At 51.6% G+C, this 27610-nt stretch overlaps 1 protein-coding gene across 1 annotated transcript in view; it reads left to right on the top strand.

Annotated features, from left to right (window-relative positions):
• Positions 1-27610, top strand: part of LOC138112759 (hydrocephalus-inducing protein homolog) — a 78946-nt gene that overhangs the window by 33276 nt on the left and 18060 nt on the right. Inside the window, exons 16-43 of the mRNA XM_069020358.1 lie at positions 143-307; positions 1166-1318; positions 3157-3395; positions 4554-4809; positions 5437-5580; positions 6904-7044; positions 7533-7849; positions 9437-9611; positions 10116-10214; positions 10929-11138; positions 11981-12115; positions 13462-13639; positions 14145-14305; positions 15038-15159; positions 16188-16324; positions 16958-17076; positions 17164-17349; positions 17749-17907; positions 19678-19917; positions 20172-20382; positions 20857-21018; positions 21313-21480; positions 22576-22700; positions 23116-23289; positions 23589-23793; positions 24254-24395; positions 25649-26528; positions 27022-27180. Of these exons, the coding sequence (XP_068876459.1) occupies positions 143-307; positions 1166-1318; positions 3157-3395; positions 4554-4809; positions 5437-5580; positions 6904-7044; positions 7533-7849; positions 9437-9611; positions 10116-10214; positions 10929-11138; positions 11981-12115; positions 13462-13639; positions 14145-14305; positions 15038-15159; positions 16188-16324; positions 16958-17076; positions 17164-17349; positions 17749-17907; positions 19678-19917; positions 20172-20382; positions 20857-21018; positions 21313-21480; positions 22576-22700; positions 23116-23289; positions 23589-23793; positions 24254-24395; positions 25649-26528; positions 27022-27180 (5562 nt within the window). The remainder of the gene's footprint in view (positions 1-142; positions 308-1165; positions 1319-3156; positions 3396-4553; positions 4810-5436; positions 5581-6903; positions 7045-7532; positions 7850-9436; positions 9612-10115; positions 10215-10928; positions 11139-11980; positions 12116-13461; positions 13640-14144; positions 14306-15037; positions 15160-16187; positions 16325-16957; positions 17077-17163; positions 17350-17748; positions 17908-19677; positions 19918-20171; positions 20383-20856; positions 21019-21312; positions 21481-22575; positions 22701-23115; positions 23290-23588; positions 23794-24253; positions 24396-25648; positions 26529-27021; positions 27181-27610) is intronic.

Below are 27610 nucleotides of genomic sequence, written 5' to 3'. Positions count from 1 at the left end.
TTCTTGCATCTTGTTTGTGCCTTTCACCTTTGTCCTGGGGATTTTTAGAAGTGTGTGTGAGTTGCCATTGTGGTGGATGTTAAGGTGTTTAAAGTTTCTTCCAGGGTCCCTCTGAAGTTGCATTTGATTCTGTCCCTTCTAGAAACGCAAGGAAGATACTCCTGTGTTCTACTCCAGCTCCAGACCCTGTGGGATAGTCCAGCCTTTCAGCAGAGCAGAGATTCCAGTTACAATCGAAGCCCAAAAATTGGGCAAGTATGACACCAATGTCCTTATTGGCGTGTTCGGGGATGAAAGAAACCCGCTGGTGAGTGCAAGGGGAGACGCGTGCCTTTGTGCAACTCATCCTGGCTGGTGCAAAGCGTACAGGGATTCTTCCAGGGAGAACCGGCACAGGCTGGTGTGGAGAAGGACAGAAGGGATTGGTGGCATAAACAGCTCATGCCTTATAGGTGATAATCTCAGTGTCTGACACAGCATATAATTCATCTAAGGTGGAATCAAGGATAATTTTAGTTAATTAATCTTTAAAATGCTATTAACTTTGGAAACATCTGTTTTAAAATGTCTTGTCATCTCAAGAGGATGTCAGAAGATTTCTGGGAACCTTGAGCTTTCTGTAAAAGAAAGGAAAGCTGGCATTTGGAAAGTAGTTGCAAGGATTGAAACATCTTAAAACATATGAAAATGATGATGCCAAATCCCCTGGATGGCACCATCACACTGGGCCAGTGTGGCACTGCATGTAAATCAGTCAAGAGGAGGGCCAGGCAGTGCAGGCTGTGGCAGGGAGCCTGAAGTTTGACAAAACAGTTGCTTTTAACTATCACACCCCTTACCTTAAAGAGGAGGGTTTCTCCCCCCCAGAATAACCAGTTGTTTAACTGTCAGCCTGCTCTTAACTACAGATTTCTTGCAAAGCTTTTACTTTTGGGCCAATAATTTGTAGTTTGAAACTTTCTCTTACCTTAATCCCTTATTTGGAGTGAGTATGTCTTTTTTTTTCTTCTCCCTCCAAAAGCCCAGCATTTCAGCTGGAGAGTGGTAGTTGTCCCTAAAGAAATAACTTGAGCAGGATTGAGCTGTTTAAGCTTTTTTAGCTTTCACTGTTGTGGTTTGTTTTGGTTTTTTTTTTCAAATCTTTCTTGCCTGCTTTCTGGAACAGAGACACGTTTTACGGAGCACTGGAACGTGGGCAGCTATCTACCCAAGGCCAGGACTGATAGAATTTGGCAAGATCCCAGCGCTACATCATAATACACAAACCTTTCACCTCGTCAATGAGGGTTTAGTCCCTGCAGACTTCAGGATGGAGGTCGTAAGTATCTGTGGGGCTGTTTCCCAGGGAAATTGACTGGTCAGTAGAAGCCATTTCTTGGTTTTTAAATGCAAGATTGCCATATTGCCCTGTGTGAGAGGAGGCAAGATACGCCAATATTCCATCTGAGCAAGGCAAGAGGAACCTGGCTCTGGGCTGGTTTTAGCTGGGGCAGCCCTCAGTGAAATCAGGTGCAGAGGTGTTGGAGCAGAAATGAGTCTGAATGTGTTGACAAGTACTCCCTTAATTTTATGGGAAGTCTTTAGCTGTGTGCACACTTTTGGAGCTCTGAGATCAAGAGAAGCCTGTGGCTCTTTGCTCCTGAGAGGGCACGGACTTCCCTATGGTTCCCCTGTTCATCCACATTTGCTTTGTGCCAAACTTCTGTTAATGGCAGAAACCAGCGTGTGAGATCTGCCTTCAAACTGCTCATGGGGAGGCAAGTTTCAGACCTCCTGTGGGTCAAACCAGTAGGGCTGTCTGCACAAAGACGTGTGGGGGTTGTGCATCTCCACAGCCTGTGATCTCCATGGCATTGAAGAGCATCTTTGTGGACCAGCTGCAGAGAAAGGCTGTTTAATTTGTGGAGGCTTGCATAGGGCAGAAGGAGCTGGGGCTGCTCCCCTGGCAGGGTGAGCAGGGCTGGTACAGCCAGCAAGGGCTTGTAGGCTGGGGCCAGGGCTGAGTGGGATGTGCTCCCTGCTGGAGGGGGAGATTTGGGAGGGGCTTGAGGTTTGTTCTTCTCCATGCTGGGTGGGTTGAACTTGTGGAACTGGTTAAAACCTGACACTGTGGACTTGTTTGTGTCCGTGGATAAAGTGTCGGGCTGTGTGGGAGAGTCCAGGCTCAGCCTCCTGGGCCAAAGAGGAGTGGGGTGAATTTTCCTCTTGCTGCTTTTCCAGCTGTTTGGGGCATAAACACACGTAAGCCCAAAGTGGGGGATTGCCAGGGCGGCCTTCCCTGACTCCACAATGAAATTCTGCTCTCCACCTCTGCAGGGAGCAGAGCACCTTGGCTGGGTGGGCCTGGCATGGAAAGGATGGGTTTGACATGCTCACACCAGGCCCTGGCCTGCAGAGCTGTGTCAGTCCAGCTGTGCTGCTGTAACGCCTCTGCTCCCTCGCTGGGGCATTTCCAGCTCTCCTTCCCCATCTGCAGAGGGTGGTCTGTGAGAAACCAGAGGACAAGAATGCTTAGGAAGGCCATGCCATGCCTACAGGGCACGTCTTGCAGGTGTTTTCCTGCTTCCTGCTTTGCTGCTCTGCTCTAACCATTTAGAGCTGACTTTTCCAAAGCAGAGGGCACTGGGGCACTCCTCTACAGCTGATGGTCAGTGGGAAGCGAGGGCTTTGGTCCTTTAGGGGATGTTGAGAAGCGCTGACAGTCCCTTGGGAGAGGAGACTTTGGGGTTTTGCTCAGCTGGCTTTGCAGAGTTATTCCTCAGGCTGTCAGCAGTGTCCTCCAGCTGTGTGGCTGCTGGGGTGGGATTTGAGCAGTCCTGACTTCCTCCGGCCTTGAGCCTTTGTGAGGAGCCAGGAGAGAGAAAGTAGCTTTCCTTGGCACGCACTCCAGAGAAAGACTGGGGAAGGAATACTCTCCTGAGGATAAGCGTCCCTTGGGTTGGGCAAAACTGGGTTAATTGTGTGAGTCTGTTAAAGGAGGGGAAAATACAGGTTGTATAAGCTCTGCTGTTGCCAGATACTGTAGCTTATATTTATAGAGAAATTAAGTCTTTATGATTTTTATCCTCCCCTCTTTAGTCTTTCCTTTTCTTATATCCCACAAGAGACCAGGCTGTATGGTTTCCATCCTAAATGCATATTATGTTTGTCTTACAGACTCGCAAACCCAACGTCTTCACTATTGATCCCAGTGAAGGAGTGATCCCCCCTAAGTCTGAGATTCTTGTGACTGTCACAGCAATCCCGGATGACACCGGGTGTTTTGATGACGTAGTGGAGCTGTTCATTGGCGACAGCCCTTGGACCACCTTCTCGATCACGGCTGAGGGCATTGGCACAACTATTGTAACAGATAAACCATTCCCTCCAGAGATCAACTTGGGATACCAATTCAGGTAGGAGATCTCTCTGCTCCCACCTCTCCTCCTGTCTCAGCAAGGAGCAGTTTTGCTGTCATCCTTCAGGCAAGATCTTCTTTAGTGTTCAAAGCCCTGACTCCTTCCCTGAAGGCAGAGACTCCTTTAGAAACGTGTGATGGCCAGTGGAGAATTGTTAGATACCCTCAAAAGCCACTGAAATGGAAACCAGTTGCTAAATTGCCACTGAATTGTCTTTGTTTCTAATACATTTATGTCCTCACTTGATCAAGTAATGATCTCGCAGACTCCCCAGAACAAAGAGGTTCCTGAAATGGTGCTCGAATGAGGCGGCCATGTGGCTGAGGGACCGAGGGAAGATGGCATCACACCCTTCCCTTCCAAAGTGGCACCTCCCAGGCAACCAGGGGCCCCGGGAACAAAGAGACAGGATGGTGACAACCCCCACCAGGAAGGCAGGAGCCCACAGAGCAGTTCTAGAGCAGATGGAAACTTGCTGCTTTGTGTGGGGTCCGCGCCACTGCTGCCGCCGCTTCCTCGTGCCGTTTGTGGGCTCTGCTGCTGCTGCTCTGCTCTGCCCAGGACCTTGCTCGTTTTTTTCACTGCCAGCAGAGTTTACAAAGTTCACTTCAGAACAGCTTCTAATTGCAAAATGCAGTTTCTACGAATGGCTACGAGTGCAAAACCAAAGCTGCCACGAAAGAGAGAGGCCCTGCTCCCCTGGTTTCCTCTCCTAGGGTAGGCAGCCGATTTTTGCCAGCTTGCTGGGATCATCCGGAAACTGCCTCCGATCTGGTTTTTAAAAATGCCTGCAATCATACCCCCACAGGGTCCCCAAGTGCAGGATCTCAAAGACTCAGTAATAGTTTTGGGCACAGATTAATACAAAATACAGTAACAGGATTAATTGCCCCAGAACAAACATTTTGGAGGAAAACACCAGGTCCTGTCAGCATCTCCTGGAAACTGCTACATTGCCATGATAAACATATTTCTCTTTGCAATGATGACATCAGAAGGGCAGCTTATCAGACATTGTTTCTGGTCCACATTAAGACCTGGAAATGAAGACAGTCTCCAAGCTATTAACACCTCAAATTGTTCATTGGGAGCAATCTGATGACCAGGGAAATGTAGCTACTCCCATACTATTTTCCATCTTGTCTTCTCTTCTAGTTTCAGTCCCTGCTTTCGTCGGTTCAAATTCACAAACGGGGGCTACCATTTCCATCGGCTCCACTGGACCATGGAATGTTACAGAGCACCTGAGGAGGAGGGCCAGAACTTCACATTTGTCAGTAGCTCCAGGGACAAAGAGGATTCCCAGAGCCCTGAACATACCCCGCTGTTTCAGCTGCAGCCACAGTCAATGGAGCTGCAGCCAGGCGAGTCAGCTCACATGGTGGTGCAAGGCTTCTCCAGCATTCCGCAGGTGAGGTCTCCACCAAGGGCTGAGCCTGGGGAGCCATCAGATCCCCTCCCCTGGGCTTGTTCCACAGTCCCTTGACATTTGCCTGGGGAAATGAGCAGGGGCCTTCAAGAAACTGGTTTAGGGCCACATGTTTCCATGGCAGCACCAGTTGCTTTCCTTGCTGGCCACCATCAGGCCAGCTAAGGCTTTATTGTGATTTCACATCTACCAAAACCCAGTGCTGATCCCAAAATAGGGGTGGAAGGAAATACTGCTCTTTTGGGACAACCAGTGTTGCATGCTGAGTCAGGAAGGACTGCTGAGACAAGGAAGGACAGAGAAATAAGTTACACTTAGACTAGGAGCCCAAGAAGAAAGTGAATTAAACAAGTGCCAAGTGGTTTATCTGGGGTATGCACAGAGTAAGACAAAAGCTGTGTGAGAAGGGAGGGAGGGTCTCACAAGTGCCTTTTGTGGCTGTTGGGGTGCAGTGTTAGAGACAATTGAGTGCAGAATAAATAAGCTGCATCACAGGAAGAAAAGGGGGCAGTGACCATAACTCTGTGGCAGGAATAGGGCCCGTGGTGGGTGGTGAGCCAGTTTGCTGGATGCCAGCACCCGCTGGTGACAAGTGTCTCTTGCATGCAGGTGGTGCAGAATTACGTGCTGTGTGAAGCCATCATTGGGGAACGCACAACCAAAGAGCCGATAATAGAAACAGTCCTTACCTGCGAGTTTATTGATCCCTCTGTAGAAGTATCAGCCAAAGAATTATTTTTCCGAGTGGAGAAGGTAAGTCTCTGGATTGCATCCTGGCATTTAACAGCATGGCTGAGGAGGGTGTGTGCTTGTGTTAAAGCCCCTCTTTACCCTTCCTGAGGCACTTTGTAAAGTGAGTGAGGATGCTTTTAGAGATGAGACTGGTGTTTAACTTCCTCAAAATAAAATTGTAGTAACAGCTGCACTGCCAAGGGGGATCGTGGCCACTTACAGAGAAATGCCAGTTTCTCTGCTCACTATAAAGGGAGATTTTTGAGGATCCTCCAAGGCAGGGTGATGTCTAAACACTGATGCTGTAGGGAAGCTGGGGAAAATGGGGATTCCTGTGAATTCCTCAGGCTTACAAGGAAAAACCCATCATCTCCTGTGTCTCTTTGCCTTCTCTGCTGTTGGCATGAATGCTTTATGGTATAGCTGTATGGTACAGCTCTGTGCATTTCCCCAAGCCTCACCTGCCTCAAAGGACCCCCAGACATCCTGCAGCTGCAGTGACGATAACACTGGGGCAGAGCAGGTGCCCTTTAGTCTCTGGATCCCAACTCCTGCGTCATCTTTCCCTCTCCTGCAAGTTGTCTGAAAAAGAGCTGTTTCATTATTTGGTTTCTGTAGTTTCAGGCCTCTCCTCTGGTTCCCAGGCTTCCACTGAATCACAGAATCCCTTGAACAGGCAGTTCAGATGTAATTAGAAGCTTTTCAGCTCTCCCTGATTCTGCCTGGCTTCTGCTCAATGCCACACACACTGATTTATCACATACTATAGCACAGCACCTGTTTGGTATCAGTACATCCAGAACTAGTTTCCCAAACTCTCTGGTTTCTCTAAACCATGCAGAAAGCCCAGCACAATGCATAGACAGGAAGGAAGAGCCTAGGCTGATCAGAGCTGTGAAGCCACAGACACCTTGTCCCTGTAGCAAGGGCAGCAGGACACATGTTGCAGATGAACTGCTTTTATGAGGCTGCTAGAGCCAATAAGGTTGTAAGAAATGACTGTATGTGAGTGAAGATCATCTAGTGCTGTTCTGCTCAATAGAGAGACAAAACTAGAGACAAATGCTCTGGATTCACTTTCTGCTTTAGATCTTGTTCAAGCAGCTGCCTCCTCTCAGGGGCCTATTCCCTCATTTGTACGTGGGAGTATTTCCCTGTCCCCCAGAGGATGCTGTGGTTTCAAACATGAAAAGCATCTGCTATAAAGAAAAATCTCCTGGAAACAAATAGAAAGAGTAATAGAGATGGATGCACTTCTGGGGCTGAAAAATGTGAAACGCAGCAGAAGCAGGAGGAGGTCTGTGGCCACTTGAGGTTGTTTTCTCTTGTCTCCTGTTGCTGTAGAAACCCAGCGATGTTCTGACTCTGCAGTACCAGCCTTTGTCTTTAAAAAACACCTGCGCCCTGCCACTCGACCTGATGCTGTCCTTGGAGCAGCCGTTCATGGTCTGCGATGCGCACCAGCAGCCCCTCCCATTTGGCCAGGTGAGCAGCCCTGGTCTCCTCCAGGGGGGGTTGAAGAGGAGGGATGTGGTGGTGCCTTTCTGTTGGGAGGTCCTCGAGTCGAGAAGTTTATTCTGTAGTGTCAGCAGTGGATTGGCCTGAGCTGCATCAGCAGAGCTGCTGAAGGAAGCAAAATCTCATCTGAATTGAGAAGATCCGTCCTGGCTTTAAGGCATAAGGAGAAGGGAGCAGGCAACTAGGTCTGGTCCAGCCATGCAGTAAAGATGTCTCCTGGAAAGCATCCCAGCTCTCCAGCAGCCATCCCCTTGTATTGCTGCTGAGCACAGAAAGGGTAGCCTGAGAGGATCTCGGGCCAGAGCGTGGTGCCTGCAGTCAGACCCTCGCTGTAAAGAAATGAGGGTGAACTGAGAAGCCCCCGTGGGGTCACACTTTGAACGTTTACTGTTTCCCGCAGTCAGACCTTGGGACGTCATCCCACGGGTGATTAATTACTGTTCATCTCCTTGCAGCCTGTGACAGTGGACGTAGGCGAGACCAGTCATCTCTACGTTGCATTTGACCCAGCTTATGAACGGGATTTTCATAGCTGGAAAGAAGAGAAGGTTCTGACAATAGACATGGTCAGAGGCCATCCTTACAAGGAGTATATCACCCTTCGGGGAGAAGTCCACTTCCCGAATCTCCTTATCCAGCCCAGTGCCCTGGAGTTTGGCTGCATCAAAGCCGGCGCTGAAAAAGTGCTTTCTCTGGAGATAACCAACAACAGCCCACTTTGTGTCAAGTACCACTGGTCATTCCATGAGGACAGCCAGGTGAACAAGTTGAGGTATGTGCACCTTTGCCCTCTCCTTAAAGCCCTTCTTCCTGGTGTCCTGTTTGTACTTTGCAAAGAACAGAGCTGTTTGCCTGGGATCTGGCAAATTGCTTCTGACTTTCCCTTGTGCAAGTAACACTGACCAGCCATGGTCAGGCTGGATGCTCAGGGAGTAGGTGTTTTCCACCAATTTAGTGTTGTGTAGCCCCCGTAGTGGTTTCCCCTGGGAAGGAAAGCTGGGGGGAAAGCTGCTTTCTCAGGCCTCTGGTGGCCTGAGGCAAATGTCCACCTTGAGGAAGGGCTCCTAGTCCCAGCTGCACAGTGCTGGTGGAGGTTGGCCCCTGTGCTTTGGGATGGGTCCTGTCTGCAGGCAGAGGAGCTGCTCTCTGCTCCTTGCCTTCCTCCCTGCACTGTGCTGGAGGATGCCCAGAAAGTCCCAGTTCACACCAGAGAAAGAGCTGCTTAGCGCCTGGGCTGATGCTGAACATCTTGTTACCTTCCCTTTCCTTCTTTTCTGAGACAACTCCTTTAGTGCCAGGACAATTTCTCTCCCAAGGGTCAGCTTTCAGTGGACACCTTGGATTCTTCACTCCCTTCCTTTTTTTGTGACACTTGTTACTCATTTTGACTTTTCCCCACTGCAACATGTCCCTTATGGGTTCTGTACTGCTCAGCAGCAGGACTTGTTCATCACATCATCTCCCATCCCAGGCTCTCAGAGAGTTTAATTTTACAGTGAAAAATACTGTTGTCTGGGCACCATGGTCCTGGGAAGTTGCCTCAAGCCATTTATTAAAACTAAAGACAGTGGAATAAATGATTAGGGATCTCGTGGGGGTTATGATGGATAGAGCCTCTCATGCAGAAATGAAACCCAGCCTTAGATAACAAGCTACAAAGCTAAAGACAGTTATTCTTTGGGGAGCAGGTCATTAAAGGCACTGAATTCCTGTCTGGGAATGGAGCATCCAGGTCGTGTTTGACTGTGTGGGGAACACTTGCAGCTCAGCAGGGTGTCAGGCAGGCACGGCTCAACTGTGTCCCTCATGTGGCATTAGAAACACAAGCAGAGTTACCCTGAGCACCTGCTTCAATTGAAAATGGGGAATGTGACCTGAATCACCTGGGAGTGTTGGAAAATGTTAACCAACCCCCCCCACCACTGTCAGGGAAACATTCCAGATAAATACCTGGTAGAGATGCAGAGTTTCTGGCCTTGGGCACTGCAGGGGCTGTGCTGGCTCATCACTGGCCAGGTCTGCCCCTTGGTGCCTCAAATCTCACCTTTTTGCATGTCTTCTCTGTCTTTTCCTCTCCCACTGTGCTTTTTGCATCCCTGCAAGGTGTTAATCCCTGTCCTGTGTAGTTCTTCACTGCAAGCAGTTACCAGCTGGGTGCACCACTGCAAGCCCAGCATCATCCCTGGGCTGCTCTGAGCATGGACCTGCTCCAGCCTGGTTTGGGAAGGGCTGGATCAGACCATTTCTGAGCTCAACACACCAGCCCCCATCCAGGGGCTGCATCCTGACCAGGAGCTGCTTGTGCACATGTCCCTCCCTCCCACTGCAGGTCCCTGTTCATAGTCATGTTATTTTCCAGATATGAGCCTTACCCACCTAAATTCCAACCCCACCCACCAACGGAGAAGAGAACCTGTTTGGATTGCTCGACACCTCAACAGAGACGCTTCAGGATTAGAAATGTGGAGGTGCCATCCCCAATCATTGAAGAATTACAGCGTCTTGCCAGACAGGAAGGACTTACAGGAACAGAGGTAGATTTTCTTGTACATCTACTGCTTGTGTTGCCTCCCCAGTTTGCCACCAAAAAGTCATGCTCGTGCCGACCTCCCTTTTTGTTGCCCTGCTGTCCTGTGCCCTGAGAGTGGGCTGGGCAGCAGGGCCAGTGGCTGGGCCTGGGGTATCTGGGGAGGGAGAAATAGGAGAGTTTTGCTTGGAGAAGCCCACTCACTCAGATCCTACAGACCTGTGTTGAGTGTGGGATTTTTTTGGCTTATTTTCTTTACAATATCAAATGAGGTCTTTATCTGCATCATGATGATATTAGAAGATCTCCAGCTTCCTTCCTAGAGCAAGCTGGGACGAACCCTTATCTCCATGTACCCACTTCCCAACCCAGCCAGACCACCTGTTTCCAGGTCTCTGCCTTCACCCCAAAGCTAGTATTGCCAGTGGTGGCCCTGGAGCTGTCTTACAAAATGAGACTTTGCAAAGTGGCTGTCTCTTCCTCCTAGCATGGAAGATGGCTTGTTTTTCAGGTGCCGCCATATACTCGTGGACACTCTTACGTCCCCCTAGGATTGGGGGCATTCAGACACTCCATAGAGCTAAACTACAGTCCCATCCCAGTGGACCAGGTAAGTGGGAATCTGTCTCACTTCCACATTTTCAGTGTGGCAAGCAGGTCTCCCTTTCAGTGTGGCAAGCTCCCAGTCCCATTGGTGGCCTTCAGCATAACTCACAGAGGAGCCTCACATCCCTCCAGAGCCAGACCCTCCAGTGTTGCTGAAGCAACTGGTCACTGGAAAGGCCGTGCAGGACATGTTGTAGGGCTGCCCCAGGACGCTGTGCAGCACCTATGGAGGCCATTGCTGCCCTTGGACCTCATCGGGTCCATAGGAAGTTTTTGCAGGAGCTTTGCTGTAGCACCTTGAGAAAGCAGCATATAAATCAGAGAGCAAGGGGAAAAGTCTCGGGTCAGATGAGCTGGGCTGGAGTCCTTTCCTGAGCTCCCTGAGCTCCAAGAGCACTCACTCTGAGTCGTCTCCTTTTCTAAAAGCAGGAAGAAATGCTTTTAAAGGCAAGTTGTGCATCAGAGAGAATTTTTTGCTGCCAGGAGACATCCCAGTTCACTTTAATGTAGTGTATAATTAATGCATTGATCCATGAGTATGGGAGGTTTTCCCCATGGTCCTCCACTGGTCAGTGGCATGGATGCAGGATGAGAATTGGGTGATTCTGGCTGTGTTTGAGGAATAGGCCCCTCCGGCGACAGCTGCACTTCGCTCCAAGCTGCTCTTCTGCATCCACTTCCATGCTCAACACCTCCATCTCTCCTGTCCTCCATCCAGGCTTTCAAGATCCTGCCGCTGTTGGGTGAACTGCAGCCAGGAGAGAGCCAGCAGGTCACCTTCCGCTTCTCTGGCCACCTCAACAGCATCGCCCGTGTCACGGCACTGTGCAATGTGGAGGGAGGCCCCACCTATGATGTGGAGCTGACCGGGGAGGCCCAACGCATCCACTACTCCCTGAGTGTCCGGGAGATCAACTGCGGGGTCCAGGTACCGCACATGTCCCCTGGCACAGCTCCTTGCCCTGGAACCACGGCCAGCGGGTTCCTGCCCACCTCGCTCCAGGGCTCCCTCCCCTTCCCAGCCTTTGTTGGCTCTGTGGCTTGGGAGTACAACCTTTGAGGGCTACGTCCAGCATCCAAGCTGGTTTAAAACGGCCATCTCCACCCCCCTCCAAAATGTTGGGAATGCCTCCTTTTCAAGAGCTCCTAACACTGCCTCTGGGGCAGGCAGGGTCCCAGTGGGGATGCTCTGAGGGGCATGTCCCTGAGACATCCCTCTGCTGATCCACTCCTAAAGCCTGACCTCCAAGGAGGTGCCCTTGTTTAAAGCTCTTGCTTAATCCACACAATAATCAAGGGAAGAAGTTGGGCTTCCAGCCACTGTAGTTGCAGAGACTGTCCCAGAGTAATCCCCACTTCACTCCTTTGCAGTTGAAAGCCCACAGATATTTCCAGCTGCTGGCCTTGTGTGACTCCCTTGTGGCCTGCACTATTTGCATGCAGGTGCCTTTTCTTCTGGAATGCCTCAGTGCCACCTCCTTTGTTTCTCCTGGCTGTTGGTGACCCCTCAGAGTGCACAGGACTCGTGTCCTCTGGTTCACTTATTACTGGCCCTGACATGGTTGTTACCACACCTCTGTGTGCTGCCAGAGCTCCCTGTTTCTGGGCAGGTGCCCTGTGCCTGGGGGTTCCCCAGGTTCCCAAGTGCCTGTATCTCCTCCCCTGTCCCTGCTCCCACGATGTGTCTGCTTTCAACCCCAGGAAAGAGGAAGGAGATTCCCAGCAGCAGGCCTGGGTCTGTAACTTCCCCCTCCTATGCCTTCTCTCCAGATGTTTAATGAAATTCATCATAGCAAGGTCGTCCTGACGAACACAGGCAAGATACCATTCGACTGGGTGCTAAACCCCAGCACTGCCACTGCAGACCAAGCTCTGGATGGAGTGTTTACAGTCAAACCCAGCAGTGTAAGTAGCGCAAGTGACTGACCCCAGCCCTGTGTCAGGTGGCTCAGGAGAGTAAAGGGGAGAAAGGGGTGCGGGGGTGGGGAAGAGAGGGGAAAGAAAGAGGGGAAAAAGTGGGGAGGGGGGGAAACCCCAAACCCCGCCAGGAGAGAGAGAGCACTGCAAGCAATTTCTGCTGTGGGCAGAGAAGGTCAAACAAGCGCTCTCCTGTAGACTCCCCCATAGCCTTGCCTGGTGGGTGGCTCTGCTGTCACAGGGCAGACACCAGCAGGAGGTACAAGTGTATTGGTCACTGTCCTGCCCCTCTGTAAGGGGAGTAGAGGAGAGTTTTTTTTGATAGATTTCTCGGGTGAAAATAAGGCACAAACGCAACAAATATTCTATCTGAAAAATGTTTATTGATAAAGAAGGGGTATGGTCCCGACCAGCGGGATGAGTTAAGGCTCCCAGCGCACGTACAAGCCCAACAGTAATTTTTCACCCCATGTCAGAAAATGGATTTATAACATAGGTTAAGGCATAAATAAAAATGAAACCGGGTCCTCACAGTCACTCTGGGGACCTCGACAGCTGAAATCTCTGGCTGTGCTGGCACTGGAGCGTTTCTGAGGGTCGCCTTACCCAGGCTGTGTGATCACACAGGACACAGTCCTTGGCCCTGCCTCCCTGCTGCCAGTGCTAAGCAGCACTTACACATCCCTTACATAGGCTTGAAGCTCCTTTGCCAGAAATTGTCCCAGCCTCTGTGCCGGTCCCTCCCTCCTCCAGCGTTGCTTCTCTGCAGCAGCTTTGTGGGGCAGTGAGGGGGCCAGGGAGAAGCGGGGCTGGAAGTGTAAGGAGAAGTACTTGCAGCATCCCACCACTGTCCAAGCTGCTCAGTCCTGCCTGGATGTCTTTGAGCTGAAGCAGCACTCCTGCCTTTGTCCCTCCTTGCAGTGGGAAGAGGAAGCTGATTGGCCTTCCCATTTCTTCATGCCTGTCTCCTACAAGGGATGAGAGGAGCTGCTGGCCCTGCTGAGTGCAGGGACTTCCCTTCCACAGGGGCAGCAAAAGAACCTTTTTTTTGTTGAGGCAGGCCCTTGCTGGCAGAGGGAAAACCCCATTAGCAGCAGAGCTGTGCTCACATCAGCCTGTGCTGGGGCTGCAGCCTTGCCAGACCTCAGGAGGACACACTGCACCATGGGGCTGGAGGTGTGAGCTTTTGGGCACAAGGAAGTTAGAAAGTGATGTGGTCTGATGTTTTTTTCTAGATGAGAACCTGTCTTCTCTTCTCAGCCTGTCTGTCCCCTGAGCCATCCCCTATTAAATGCTCTCTGATTCATTCCCTCCCTCTTCTCCCATACCTGCAGGGTTCCATTGGGTGTGGTGAGAGGAAAGAGCTGACATTCTCCTACCTCCCAGGATTACCAGGAGCCTTCTGCAGGATTTTTGAACTTAAAGTGGCTGACCTGGACCCAGAAAATATCTGCCTGAAAGGAAAAGCGGTTTTTCCCATTACCAGTATCAACCTGCCCTGGAACATCAAAGGTGGGCACTGCCTGATTGTCCCCAGGAAGGGCCCCTCTGGTTTTGTTCCCTACCATATGCCCATAGGGCAGCTCATGCCCACCTCCACCAAGGCTGGAGGGTTGCAGGACTCCCAGACCAACTCAAGCCCTCTGGTTGCTTCCTGAGTCTTGAGCAGAGGATCCCATGTGGGCTTTGTCCCAGGAACCATCCTGCAGAGCTTGTCTGTCTGGCAGGCTCCTGGAAGGATGATGGCTTGGGAAAGCTGTAAGAGAGGCTGGCAGGGCTTTTGGCAGGGTTGGGTTTGCATGATAACTGCAGGGGAAGAGAAGCTGCTCTGTGGGGAGGAAGATGGGTGGGAGTGAACATGAGGACTCAGAGAGCAGCAGCAGCAGCATCCACTTTTCATAGACAGCCTGAGGGGTTTGTTTCTGGGAGAGGCCAGTGTTGGGGAAGTGGGACTTTGCATCTTAAATGGGATGGCACTTTGCTAACATTTCTCTTTGTGGATGTTTTCTTCCTTCAGGAAATGAAAAATATGAGAAGGCACTGGAAGAGCTCATTAAAAATGTGCAACAACGCAGGGAAAAAGATAAATCACTTATTTGGGAGAAGGCTGAGACACTGAAGACTGAGACCCTGGCGATTCAGAATCTGAAGTCACACATGCTTGGCTCTGACACTGTAGTAAGAACAGCTGCAGCCCTGTTTGGCACATGCCACCCTCTCCATGTCACCTGAGCCCCTTGCAGCCCACAGCAGCTTCCCGGTGCCCTGATGGCACTTGGGACCTCCCTGCGCACTCCCGTCCATGTGTCTGCTCAGCACTGGCCCAGGGGCTGCCCCTCTGGTCATGGTCTCTCCTGGGGTTGCACCAACTTCCTGGCTACCCCAGGGAGGGCTCCTGAAGGCCATGCTCAAGGGATGGAGTTGAGGGTGCTTTGAAGGAGATGCAGGTCATTGCTAGGCAGTTTGTTGGTCCCAGCCCAAACCCTGCCAGATTTACAGACCTGAACAGCAGCTGCTTGATTGTGCCATGGGACTGTGCTGGCAGTGCTCATCTCCAAGAGGCACCGGCTTGGTCCCGGTTCCTTTTCAAGACAGCTTTTGTCCAAGCTGCTTTGGCACTGGCGGAGGGCAGGCGAGTGTCTGGAGCTCTGGCAGGTTCCTGGCTTGTCTGTCTGTGTGTCTGGCCAGATCAGCTTTGCTAACAGTGTCTGGGCAGGCAAAGATGCTGGAGTTACTTCCCTGGAGATGAGGTCCTGGTTAGGAGAGCAGGCGGTGTCCCAGACACTGAGCAGCCAGACAGGAGCACCCCATCCTCCCTCTCAACAAGAGCAGGGTGGGATACTCTATCAGGTACAAGCTGGGCCTTGGGAAGGACCTTTGCTAACCAGCCACTGTCTTCCCTTCCCTCAGTGGGACACTTGGATGCAAAAAAAGCTGGTGAAGAAGCTGATAAGGCAGGCTGCTCTGGAGCGGCAGAGAATTCACACCGGGAAATTGTTCCCTGGCAAGGAGATGCGCCAGAATCTTGTCAAGTGAGTGGAGACTCCCATGCCCATCTCGAGGTGCCCCGTGGGTAACACCCAGCAGTGCCTCCTGCTCCTGGGAGCTCCTTGTGCCTGCAGAGCTGGCAATAGCTGGGGACTTGAGACAGGGTCTGGCCCTGGTGGCTGCTGTGACACGCTCTCTGTGAGCAACTGAGTGCCCTCCCTTCCCCAGCATCATGCTGAACTTGGGACTGTCCAGCTTCCCACAAGTATGGGGTTCTGCCCTAGAGCTCAGGGGACCCAGTGCAGACCTTCAAGCCCTTCCAGATAGCGTAGATTCTGACCCTGTTGACTAGCTCTGAAAGAGACAACTCACAGCTGATGTCTTTGTTCCAACTAACAGAGCACACTAAACAAAAAGAGCAGGGAACTGCACACATCAGCAAAGCCTTTAAAACCCAAAATCAGGTGGTTTACGTGCTGGTGGGGTGGCAGGTCTTACCTAGGTGACTTTCCCTGTGCTCCTTTGTAATGCAGCACAGGCACAGGAAGCTCTACTTCAGGAAGAAAATGCTCTGCAAAACAGATCATTCGTGTGCTTTCCTGAGTTGGATTGCTCTGGGAAAGGACCTTCCTGTGAATTTTGCCAGTATTAACGGATTATTATGCTTATTGGTGCTGCTTCGGTGGCAGTTCTGGTTGCAGTGAAGATTTCCTGTACAGGCAAATCTTACGTGTAGGCCCCAAAGCAATTTCAGGCTCACGCTGTACACCAGGCTAAGCAGTTTTATTGAGGCCCAGTGTCCTCACCTCTACTGGCTTTTCATAGCAGAGGAGCTGTGACCAGTGTCCATTTTAAACTAATTTTACTTTCAGTACCTTTGGTAGCTGATAAAACCTAGGACCTGCACTCCCTGTGACTTCTTGAAGTCATTTCCAGGCGGTCAGGTCTGGGGTTTCATTGCTTGAGTTTTTACAGGAATGAATACAGAATTAGCCGCTTTATTTGCATCCTCCGTCTGCTTGGACATGTAGCTGGGCTGTTGTTTAAGGACTGTCCTTACTCCTTCTTCCAGCATTGAGCTGCCTGAGTACATCCTGGACATGGGCACTGTCCTTAAGGGCTACACTGAAAAACGCACTGTGGAGATCAGCAACCCTGGGCCAATGGAAGTGTCCTTCCAAGTCGATGAGTCTGTCCTGCAGGACACAGGTAGGCAGTGCTGGAGACACTTCCTGTGGGCTTGAAGGAGGTGTCTCAGACAGATTAGCTTAAGCTACTGAACTTAAGGTTTTTGAGCTTTTTCTTCTCGGTGCCCCTGATGGGAGCTTCAGAGCCTGAACTCTCCTGGCCAGCTGTGCCTGGGGACCTGGCCTGCCTGCAATTGCCTTAATGCTTCAGTGCAGGGGCAGGATGAGCTCATCACCCTGGTCACCTCTGGCATCTTCTGTCCTTGGCTCCTATGAGCATCAAGTTTCTTTCAGCACTCTGTGGGCTTGTTTTGCAAACCAGTGGGGTCTGCTGTGGTTTAGAAGTGCTTTGTTTGAAGTTGACACTGTCACAGCACTTGTGTTAATCTTTTCTTGAGGAAACGGCCTTTGAGTTCCTCTGGTGGATCAAAACAGGTTCCAAAAGAGGCCTCGAGGCAAGTTTGTGCTTCCATCCCAGTGGCTCACTGTGTCTGAGGGGTGTTCAGGTGCACCCTTTAGGTTTTTGTCCCGGTCACAGCAGGGCATGGGGTTTTTCCCAGACTTCTCAGCCAGGACCCCTGTAAGGCCTTAATGTGCTTATGACACGTTTTGTGTTTCTTGTGTATCTCAGCTGCTTTGTTTTCATCTGTTCAAGGTTTCACAGTGAACCTGGAGGAGGTGAACCTGTCCCAGAGATGCGCCATGTCGTTTGAAGTGTGCTTTGAAAGCACCCGCCAGCCAGTGGGAGAAGTGGATGTGGTGCTGCCCATCATGGTACCACAGCTTTTTGGGCAGACAGCAGGCTGGGCACAGCAGCAGATGTCACCTGGACTCTCAGCTGAATTCTCTGTCCTTCTCCAGGTAACAGAAGGCCCCACGTGTCACATCCACCTCCGTGCCAAAGTGTTTGGACAGTCGCTCAACCTCTCCAAGGACAGATTTCAGTTCCATGATACCATCGTTGGGCAGTGCCAGGTTGAGACAGTCCGGCTCTACAACTGGTTCCGAGTACCCTGCGAATGGTTCATTTCTGAGGTCAAGCCTAAGGTAAAGCACAGGCAACGTGGAACACGGAACTTCTTGGTTGGGTTTTCTTTGTGTCTCTCGCCCTTTCTGCTCCCGCGGCTGCCTGAGCACTTGGGTCTACAGCGTGTTTGAGGAAGCTTCTGAGGGTCTAGATCAAGGCTGGTTTGCCTGGACCTGTTCCATTAGCTGATGCTTTGCTTTCCTGCCATCTTCACCCATTCCTCCTCCTCTGAGGACAGTAGTTCCCCATCTGCCTGCCCTGTCTGCGGGTTTTCCCTCCAGCTCGAGGCCATGGGGCCACACTTGGTTTGGCTGTGGGTGCTCTCAGCCCCATATCAGTGTCTCAGAGCGCTACAGGAACTGAGGCTCTGTCCCCGCCGACCAAGGAGGCCTCCCACGATTGGTTTCTGTGCCCAACAGAAAAAACCCTTTATACCGCCCATACGTCCGAAGCTGAAGGACAGGCCGAAGAAGACTAAGGAGGAGCATCCCTGTCCTTTCAAAGTGATGCCCTCCAGAGGAATCATTGGTCCAGGAAAGTGGCAGAACCTGGAAATCCAGTTTGCACCCAAGGAAGAGGTGAGATTGGCAGGTGTCAGCCCAGGGGTGTCAGGGCCATCTGGAAACGAGGGCCTGCTGCAGAGAGTGTGGGATGAGCTCGGCCTTCACGGGGAGCTTTCTGCAAGCCCCGTTCTTAGTGTGGCTCCGTTCACCCCACAGAGCACTCCTGTGAGATGTGCTTTGAAATGCCCACAGGGAGCTTGCACAGAGAGCATCAGGGCTCTGTGGCTGCCTCCTGGCACATTGGGGGGATGTGCCCAACTGTTCTGAATGGATGATGTGGCTTTAAATAAGTCCCTGCCTTTTGCCCAGGCCTCTGACAGCAGGCAGTAGCTTTATAGGGATGGCCAGCATCCCAAAACCCACTCTCATTCCTAAGTTCTTTAATAATGCCTGATTCAGTCTATGATAGAATGAACATTATTTAATAGACTTCAGAGCTAACAGACATAAGACTTAAAACAGACTATTACTACACAGGAATAAGGCAAAAAGAGACAGCTTGTGTTAGATGCGGGGCTAAAGGTACCATTAATTTTACAGCTAGCGAAGAAATAATATAACTTAGGATCCAGTGTTTCTCACCATCCAATTCCTGATGGAGCACACATCAAAATCCTTTCCCTCGATTCCCAGGAAAGTAACCACGGATCTTGCTCCAGACTGTGGGAAGAAGTCCTGCATGCCTTCATTGCATGCATGTAGAAGGCTTCTGTCTCCATGATAATGGTGTGGGCTTTTCTAGACAGAAGAACCGTGTCTTTTGGTCAAGAATATTTATTTTTCTTTCATCTCTTCCCACATTTGCTTTCCAGACTAAAATGTTGATTCTTAGCTGGGGGCCTGAGCCCTTCTGGTGCCAGAGATGACCCCTTGCTGGGCCTGTGACTCGCCTGGGTTATCTCTTGCATATGCACCAACCAACTGTGGCAGAGAGGAGGTGGATACATCCTGCCACACCAACTCCCCTCAGCCTCCCCCTTGCCTGGCTCCATTTGCAGCTGCGACGTGGTGCAGAGCAGCTGCACACTGGCAGAGGATAACCCTGGGAGGGCTAATCTAGGCTCATCCTGCTGCTGGAATGGACAGACAGAACGGGCACCAGACACCTTCCTGGGTACAGCAGGACAGTTAGCTGTAGCGGTGTGCTGTCAGCAGTCCCTGGGGCTCTGGCCTGCCTGCACGTTCCCATGCAGCTGGGGATTCAACTTACAGGATGGAGCATTCCCAAAAGTAGTTTGCCAGTGGTCACTGGGTCTTGGAAACTGACAGTGTGTACCAGGATGGACACAAGTGCTTCTGTGCCTGCAGACAGTGCCAGGGATCTTTAATTGCTCGAGAGATGTAACCATCTTGCGTCTGGCTTTGACCAGAGCCAAACACTAAGCAGGGAAGATGACCCTTATTTCTAGCCAGCGAGAACTCATTTGTCTCTCTCTCCTGGAGCTGATGTTTTCCTGATGCAGCAGTGCCAGGACTGTGTCTGGACACTGTAACCCCGAGGGCCCTTCTCATGAGCATTGCACTCCTGCATAACTAGGTGAAAACATCTGACAATCCGTTGTACATCCGTCTGATACCCAAATACCCACTTACAGTGCACACCAGGATTCATTCCAGTTACTCAGACCCAGGACACAGACACTGTAGCCCCTAGCATAAGTAAATACCTGGTTTCCATTCACCTTGGAGGGACTGATAACACGCTGACTTTAGGGCAAGGGTTGCATTTGGGGTCCTGTCACCTGGGTCTTCATGGATGAGTTTTCTGCGCTTTTCTCTTTTCAGAGGTCTTACAGGAATGAGCTGAAGGTTAACATTTGTGGGAGCAGCAATCACTTAAAGCTGTACCTCTCAGGACAAGGTCTGGAGTCACGGTTGGAGTTCAGTCCCCCAGCACTAAAGATGGGATGGGTGCTGGTGGGCAGCGAGGGGTTGGAGGCCACAGTGGTGGTGAAGAACCCGTGCAAGTTCCCCATTGAGTTTTACTCCCTGGATTTTGATGAGCAGTACCTTGAGGAGGAGAAGGTGAGAAGGCAGGTCTGGTCCCATGCACATGCTGCCCAAGCTTCTCAGCACTCCAGCATTCCCAGGCTAGTGCCAGGGAGATGGAGGCAATCCCCAGGGCAAAGCCAACTCTGCTGACATGCTGTGGGAGGACTTGAATAGTTTGTGGTGTTGGGAGGAAGGGAGGAGGGAGAAAATGGTTTGCTGAGTCTGTTTGTGTGATGAAAGGCGAGGAAAGCAATCTTGCATATGGTTTCTCTTCCCTACACACACAGATTCTGCGGAGGGTGGTGGGGTCTGAGTACCCAAAGACCTTTTTGATGCCTGCACGTGCTGTGGGTGAGACGCTGCCCCCAGAGGTGCTGGAGGACTACAAAGCACATGAGAAGCTGAAGGCTCAACAGGCAGAGCTCAAGGCCGGGGCTGAGGCTGAGGCTGACGCTGAGGCCGATGCTGAGGCCCAGGACATGGGCAAGGCAGCATCAGGTGAGAAAAACAGCGAGGGTTTGACAGTGTCTGTTTTGACTGTGGACACAGCAGGGAGTCCAGCCCATACACCCTGAACTCTCTTTCACCTTGTTCTCCGGGGAAAGCCCATGCTTTTAGCAGCTGCCCGTCCCCCAGCTGGGTGGAGGAGCTCTGGGTGAAGGGCTGTTGCATCCTCTACCAACCCTGTGTAGCCAAAGCAAGCTCCTATCTACCCACCACAGACTGGGGAGATAATCAGGATATTCTCTTGTGTGCCTTAGCCACAAAGACTAGGACTGGACAAGTTCTTCAGCCAGTAGAACCAGGTCTAATATCACTGGCTCTTTTATATTTGCACCTTCCTAGCAACAAAAGAACAAGCTCATGTTGCTTTCAGCAAGTCTCCTTTCCTGGGATCTGAGGAGATGGGGAGGATGATGAGGATCAAAGGTAGGCAGGAGGCTGACTTTTCCATCTGGTTTTGCACTGCAGCATGTCAAGGGAGTGTCGCATTCTGCCCAGAGCCCTTGGTGAAAGCAGTTGGGGATCCCGTCTCTCGGGCTGTCATGCGCCACATGGGCGTGGAGCCGTCTTCAGATGCAGCACAGCAGTGCAGAGGGATTGTTGTCATCGTCCACGGGGCACCCCGGGCAGGTATGTGAGCTGCAGCCCTGGGCTGCAGGCAGAGGGGGAAGCAGGAGAAACGCACCCTGGGGGACCGTGCTGCTTGAGGCAAAGCCCTCAGCTGAGCAGGAGGTGAAGATGATCCTCTTGGCTCTAGAATTCAGAGCTTGTAAGCATGCTCAAGCTGCCTCCCTCATGGCCTCCCCTGGAGGGACACTTGCTTTCCCGCTGTCCTTGTAACTTTGAAATCCTGGTCAAGATTTTTCCAGGGCCTGTAATGCCTCGTGTGCAAGTGTCACCAAGCAGCCCTCCTCTCTCTCTCAGGAAAGTCAGAGTTAGCAGCGGCCCTGTGTTACTATTACGACGCGGACTACTTGTCCATAGACGCCGTGGTGAAAGAGGCCATCGCCGACGATGGGAGCGAAGCTGGGCTCCGTGCCCGGGAGCTTTGCACCGAGGCTGCCAAGAAGCTGGAAAACGAAGACAAAGGGAGTAAGGAGAAATGCTGGAGCTAGAGCCAGGGCTTGAGAACCCCACCATGACTGTGCACTTCTGCTTACTCAGAGCAGCAGTTGGACAGTTCTTGTGTCTCTTAGGGAACATGCGTGAAGTGCATCTCTGGCTTTTCTAAAAAAAAAATCGATTTTAAGGGCTCAGCAGTTCTTTTATAGTCCTCTTTGCTGCCGTTCTTGGCACGTTTGTTTTCTAAGGGGGGTGAAGCACGCCTGTCTCTTTCCCAAATGTTCTGTATTTCCTCAAAGCTGAATTGAGCTTGCTCCTCATGGGCAGCAGGCAGAACTGCTGCCCACTTTAACAAGGACAAAGCCCTCTGAAGTGGCTCATTAAGCACAAGAGAACTGACTAGGAGTGTAACCTCGCAAACGCCTTCCAGAGGAATTTCCAATGAGAGACATGCTATAGATGAGCTCTTTTCTCCAGAGATTTACCTATGCCCGCTGTCAGGTTACACAGCTCGTGCACGTTGGGCTGTTCTCCACGTGAGACTGGAGACTTTCATGAAACCTATTGGGCAGTTGGCGCCCTGAGCTCTGCAGGGTGAGGCCAGATCTGGTTTGGTGCAGGGGGAAGTTTTGCATTGCTCAGTTTTGAACCTGGCTGGCTTGGGAGCTCTGGTGGAAGGAAGAAGAGTCTGGGTCTCTGGGTCCCAGCTGGGGTTTTCCCACAAGGAGGATTTAGCTTCAGTGGAGACGGGTGATGCAAGTGGGGCAGGACTGCAGGTCTCCACATGAGAATGCAGGATGGGTGCAGTGTATGGAAACAATGCTCCTGGAGGACGAATCTTTGGCTTGATCCATAGGGGAGCTGCTATGTGAGCTGTGTCACCTGCATGCACAGTTGTTGGGAGGGACATAGGGCTAGCTTTAAAATCAAGTATGGGATGGTGTGCTTTACCATGCTGGTAAAAGAAGCAGAGAGGGAGCTATTTCTGGGAAACAGCGCTGCCAGTGCCCAGCAAACTGGGGAGAAAGTGCCCTGTTCCTTCCAGGGCCCAAGGTTGTGCCCATTGTGGTGAAAGGTGCCTACTTGCTTTTCACAGCCCCCCTGAACCATCTGTTCCCTGTGCAGGTAAAAAGTCTAAGCTTGCTATTCAGTCCAAGAAAAAACAAGGGGAAAAATTCAAGGGGAGCACCAAAGGCAAGAACAAAAAGAAGAAGGAGGCAGCCAGCACACCCAAGAAAATGGACCCCAAGGTAAACATGATCTGCACTGGTTGATGCCTGGGACCTTTGCGCTGTCTTTGAGATGGGCAGGGGCTGCTTACAGAGGAGGCTCTGTGCCAGCTAGGCCCTGGTATGCGGGTCCATAGTGCCAAACCCAGCTGGCAGGCTGGGCATGACTTGGGCTGGGAATGTGCTCTGGCAGACAAACTCCACTGGTTCTCAGTGGCTTGTTATCAAAGTGCAGTCCTGGCTAGTGTGGCTGCAGGCAGTGAGCAAAGCGCTGGGAGGCTGCAGCGGGGGCTTGCAAGCTTGGGTCTCTGCTGGCCAAGGGATCGGCCCTCCAGGACCATCCATCCCCTGGAGCCGCCGGCCTGCCCCGCAGGGTTGTTCTGGTCTCCACTGGTGCAGAACCCCAGCTCCAAGCCCAGCAGTGGGAGCTGTTCAGAGTGTTCCACTGGGGTTCATTTCCTTACAATGGTCCACGTTACAAGTCACGGTTTCCACTGCTCCTGCACCGCAGCCTCTGAACATCAGCAGCAGCAGCGGGGAAGAGCTGAACTGCCTGAGCTGTGTGCTGCCCGAGGACCTGCTGGTGGACATCCTCTCTGAGAGGCTGAAGGTACGTGGGGTGGGGGAAAAGGAGACATTCCTGCTCCAGAGAGACAGGCAGGGAGGTGCGACTCGGAGAGGAGGAGGAGGAGGTCTGTACGTGCTGTTGGAGGGTCCTGGACTGTGTGCAGGGAACCTTGGGGAAAGCTGCAGATGCCCTTAGTTGGCAGAGCATAGGGAAAGATCCAAGCTGGCCTTAGCTAATGCACTTGGAACAAGGATAGCTGGTGCCTTGTGACATCTGGGTTTACTGTCCAGCTGCGAGCCCCCCCTGTGCGATGGCTGACTTACTCTTGCCTTGATTTGCAGCACAAAGACTGCTACAAGGGAGCGATCTTTGACGGCTTGGAGAGCCTCTTTGCAAGCAGCCTGGAATCTTCTCTGCTCTGTGTGCTCAAAGCCGTCAAGAATCGTCATCATATCTACATTGTGAACCTGCATCAGGATTATGCTTCTTGCAAAGCCAGGGAGGAAGCTGAAAGAAAGAGGGAGGAAGCTGAAAGACAGGAGGAAGGTGAGATATCTCCATCCCTCTCAAATCTTCTCTCTCAAGCTCTCAGCCTTATCTCTGTGTATCTGGGTTTGCAGCAGAGCTTGTAAGAAATGTTCTTATTCATCTTTCCACCTTCTGCCTCAGTGGAACCAGCACTCATCTCAGAGTTGCAGGAGATCTGAGGTTTTAAGACTCACCTTAATCTCTAACATGAAAGCTTGGGCACAAGTGCAAGCTGCTGTAGCTCAGTGACGAACGACTGCCCCCAGCCTTGGTGCACTTAAGCAAGGCAAAGCACAGGAGCTCACTGCCTGGCCATAGTTTGGGGGATTGTCTGAATTTTGGAGCAGGGATATGAGCTCCCCAATATCTCCTGGTATGATAGGCTGGGTTGGGAAAAGCTGTGAAGCCTTGCAGCTGACCCAGAGCACCCAGCTCTGCTTGCAGTCACTCATGGTTTCTTCTCTGGTTTGTGCTAAAGAGCGGCAGCAGAACGAAGCTCTTGAGAGGAAAGTAAAACATCTCTTGCTAATGGATGAGGATGAATATGATGCTCTCCCTGAGGAGAAGAAAGCTGAAATGGATAGAATACTCCTGGAAAGGAAGAAAATACGGAGGGAGAGGTGAGTAAGCCTTCCACGGGCCTCTGCTCAGGGTAGTGTCTCTGGAGGGTTTCTGTGCTCCAAGGACTCTGTTAGAGCTCCGAGGTGTTTGATAGCAAAGGCCAGAAGCAGCACAAGGATGGCCACTCTCAGTTCCCTGGCTCCCAAGAGAGGAAGGACCTTCCTCTGTTGAGATGGAACATCATCTTCTCCATTTTAGTGGTGAGCCCTCCAGCTTAGATGATGCCTGCAGGGCTCTGGGCTTGCCTTGGCACTGCCTGTAGAAGTGTCTCTTCAGTCCATGATGTTGATTTGCACCTTCTTCATCATCTCCCTTCTTCACCAAAACAGTGGGATTGTGGTATGGGCGGGTGTGGGGCGCAGCTGTGCTGGCTTGGTTTGGGTCCTGGTCCTGCCACAGACGAAGTCCTTGCAATGCTGATCTGCCAGGGTTCTCCTTATGGTGGGACACCGTAAAAGCTCTTGTCCTTTAGGCTCCCCTTCAGCTGCAGCAGTAGTCAAGCACAGGAGAAGCTCTGCTCCAGCAAGGCAGCCCAGCTCAGGACACACAGGAAAAGTGTGGAGCTGGGAGGGGAGGCTGCTTAAAGCAAGTCTGTGTATCAGGACTTTGTTCAGCCCAGGCTGAAGTTGGTTTTGTGGGGAGGAGACAGACGAGGCTGCTCCAAATGGTTTCCATGACAGATAGCACAAGTTTGCCTTGGTCACAGCTGGGTTCCAGCAGGAAATCTGGCTGTCAAGAGCCTGTCTTGCAGGAGAGGAGTTCCTGCAGCCTTTGCTTCCTGACTGATAGGATTATTCTCACTAAGGAACAGGCTATGCCCAGGGAGAAGGGGGCGGAATGAGTCGAGTAAGAATTGGAGGAGGGATAGGCAGATGTTAGCAATTTGTAATCTGGTTTAAACTGGGAAATGAAGAGACAAAGGGCTCCTTCAGGCATCAGTGCAGAGAGATGGTGGATCAGCCTTTGGCAGTGGACTGGATGTGTGTGGGTGTGCCTTAAGAGGGAGGTTGCACAGTTGAGACCTTATGATGCCAAGGTTTAGGTTTGGCTGGTCCTGGAGGTCCTCTCCCACCTTTCCCCTCACTTGGGATGTTCCCAACCTCTGTGGGTTGTGGAAAATCCACAGAAATGGTCTCACAGTTCTGCCTGGCCTCAGGGTCAAGGAGTGAAGTGCAGGGCCAGCCAGGATTACAGTGAGCCCGTGTTTCTGGTGGTGACTCTCAGGGATGTTTTCTGTTTTTGTTTGCTGAAGGGAGCTGAAGCAGCTGGCTCAAAAGCTTGAGAAGTCAAAAGACTTAGAGGATGAAGAGGATGAAGAGGAGCTGGAGGAGGAAAAGGAAGATGTCTCCTTGGTGAAGCAGCCTGCTAAACCACAGAAGGGGAAAACCAAAGACCCAGAGAAGAAGGAAACCAAAGACCCAGAGAAGAAGGAAACCAAAACTCCAGAGAGGGAGGAAACCAAAATCCCAGAGAGGAAAGAAACCAAAACTCCGGAGATGAAGATAACCAACATCCCAGAGAGGAAGGAAATCAAAACTCCGGAGATGAAGATAACCAACATCCCAGAGAAGTGGAAATACACAGCCCCGAGGATGTGGGAAATCATAATCCCAGACAAGGAGGACACCAAAGCCCCAGAGAAGGGGGAAATGAAAGCCCCAAAGAAGGGGGAAACGGAAGCCCCAGAGAAGGGGGAAACGGAAGCCCCAGAGAAGGGGGAAACCAAAATTGCAGATGCTGCAGCTGAGATGGAGAAGAACTTGATCCTGAGGTTTCAGATCTATGAGTCATCGCAGCAGAACATCACACAGGTTTACTCCTACTGGGACAGGGTTGAGGGTACATTGCAGTTACCTGGGATCCAAAAGGAAAACAAGTCCCAGCCTTCAGCTGAACAAAAAGATCAGAAGAAGACCAGTAAACCTCAAGAGAAGGTGGTGAAGAAATCTGCACAAAAACATGGAAGCCACAGGAGTCTTCAGTCATCTCAGCTGGAGAGCCAAAGCGAAGTGTCAGAAGGGGCAGTCAGAGACAAGCATGTCGGGGTGCCGTGCTTGGACATCCAGGTCACAAATATGGAGGACATGCGTAAGGAGATCCTGCAGAGTGGGAGGCTGCCAACGGAAGACCAGGTAAAACCCTGCAAGGCTGAGATCCTGAGCTCTCCGTGGTCCTGGGCCTCGGAGCATTGGCTTCCCCCAGGTGATAATGGCACAGAGCCTTGTCCAGGCCCCTGATGATGATCCACAATGGCTCTGTAGCATCCATGTGGATGGCGAGGTTATCACTATCCCTCAGATGGGTGGAAAGTGGGAGTGGTCTGTGTACACGCATCCCATCTGTTCAGAGTTTCCCAGCCTGGAAATCATTAAAAACAATCCCAGGGCAGGGCAGCTCATGGTCATTGTTTTTGTCAGCTGAGTCACGCAGGGGACAGGTTTGTCTCTCGGTCCCGCTTGTAGCTCCTGCCTCTGCTCTGGAGCCTGCTCACCCCACTGGGCATGACAAAGCACTTGTACTTGGTAGAAATCAAAAACCCCATTGCCAAAAGCTCAGTGCCTGTAGAGAAGGAGTGTGAGGGTGAAGGTGACAGAAGTAGAAACAGGGTTTTCTCTTCCGTTTTAGCTGCTGAAACATCTGGGACTGCATCCCAACGGGCCTCCCCTTCCCCCTGCTGCCGTTCTTTCCATTGTTGACTACCCGGAGGAGCGGTCAGGCTCTGCGGAGCGTGTGAAGCCCTTCGCCATTGTTGCACCGGAAGGTGCTGCTGTGGAAGACAATCTGGTGGGTGCTCCTGTGGTGTCGGCACTGAAGGTGCCAGGGCAGGGACCGGGCTAGATGGGGGCATGGGGGGCAGGTTGGATGGAAAAGGATCACTGTGGAGAGGCAATGAGGATGTGATGGGGCCCCGTGTCTGCAGGTATCCTTTCTGTCAGGGATGGGACAAAAGAGACAGCTCTGCTGGAGACAGAGCAGCTCTGTAAGAGGGAAAAAAATCACTTAAAACCGTCAACTGCCTTTGAGAAGAGGGTCCTGAGTGAGAAGGGGTGTCCTAGGCAAAACAAACACTGATAAGAAAGACCAAGTCCATGGGCAGGTGGACTTATTTATTTATTCTCTCTTCTGTTGGTTAACAAACCCCCATTTTACTTTCCAGGATGGGGACGTCTCAGGGCACGGCTCACCTCTCCCTCCCTTTTCTCTCTCCCCCTAG

This window comes from Aphelocoma coerulescens, chromosome 6, assembly GCF_041296385.1.
Source record: "Aphelocoma coerulescens isolate FSJ_1873_10779 chromosome 6, UR_Acoe_1.0, whole genome shotgun sequence".
Lineage (NCBI taxonomy): Eukaryota > Metazoa > Chordata > Aves > Passeriformes > Corvidae > Aphelocoma > Aphelocoma coerulescens.
The sequence above is the reverse complement of the archived record's forward strand: the minus strand, read 5'-3'. Positions and strand labels throughout refer to the sequence as shown.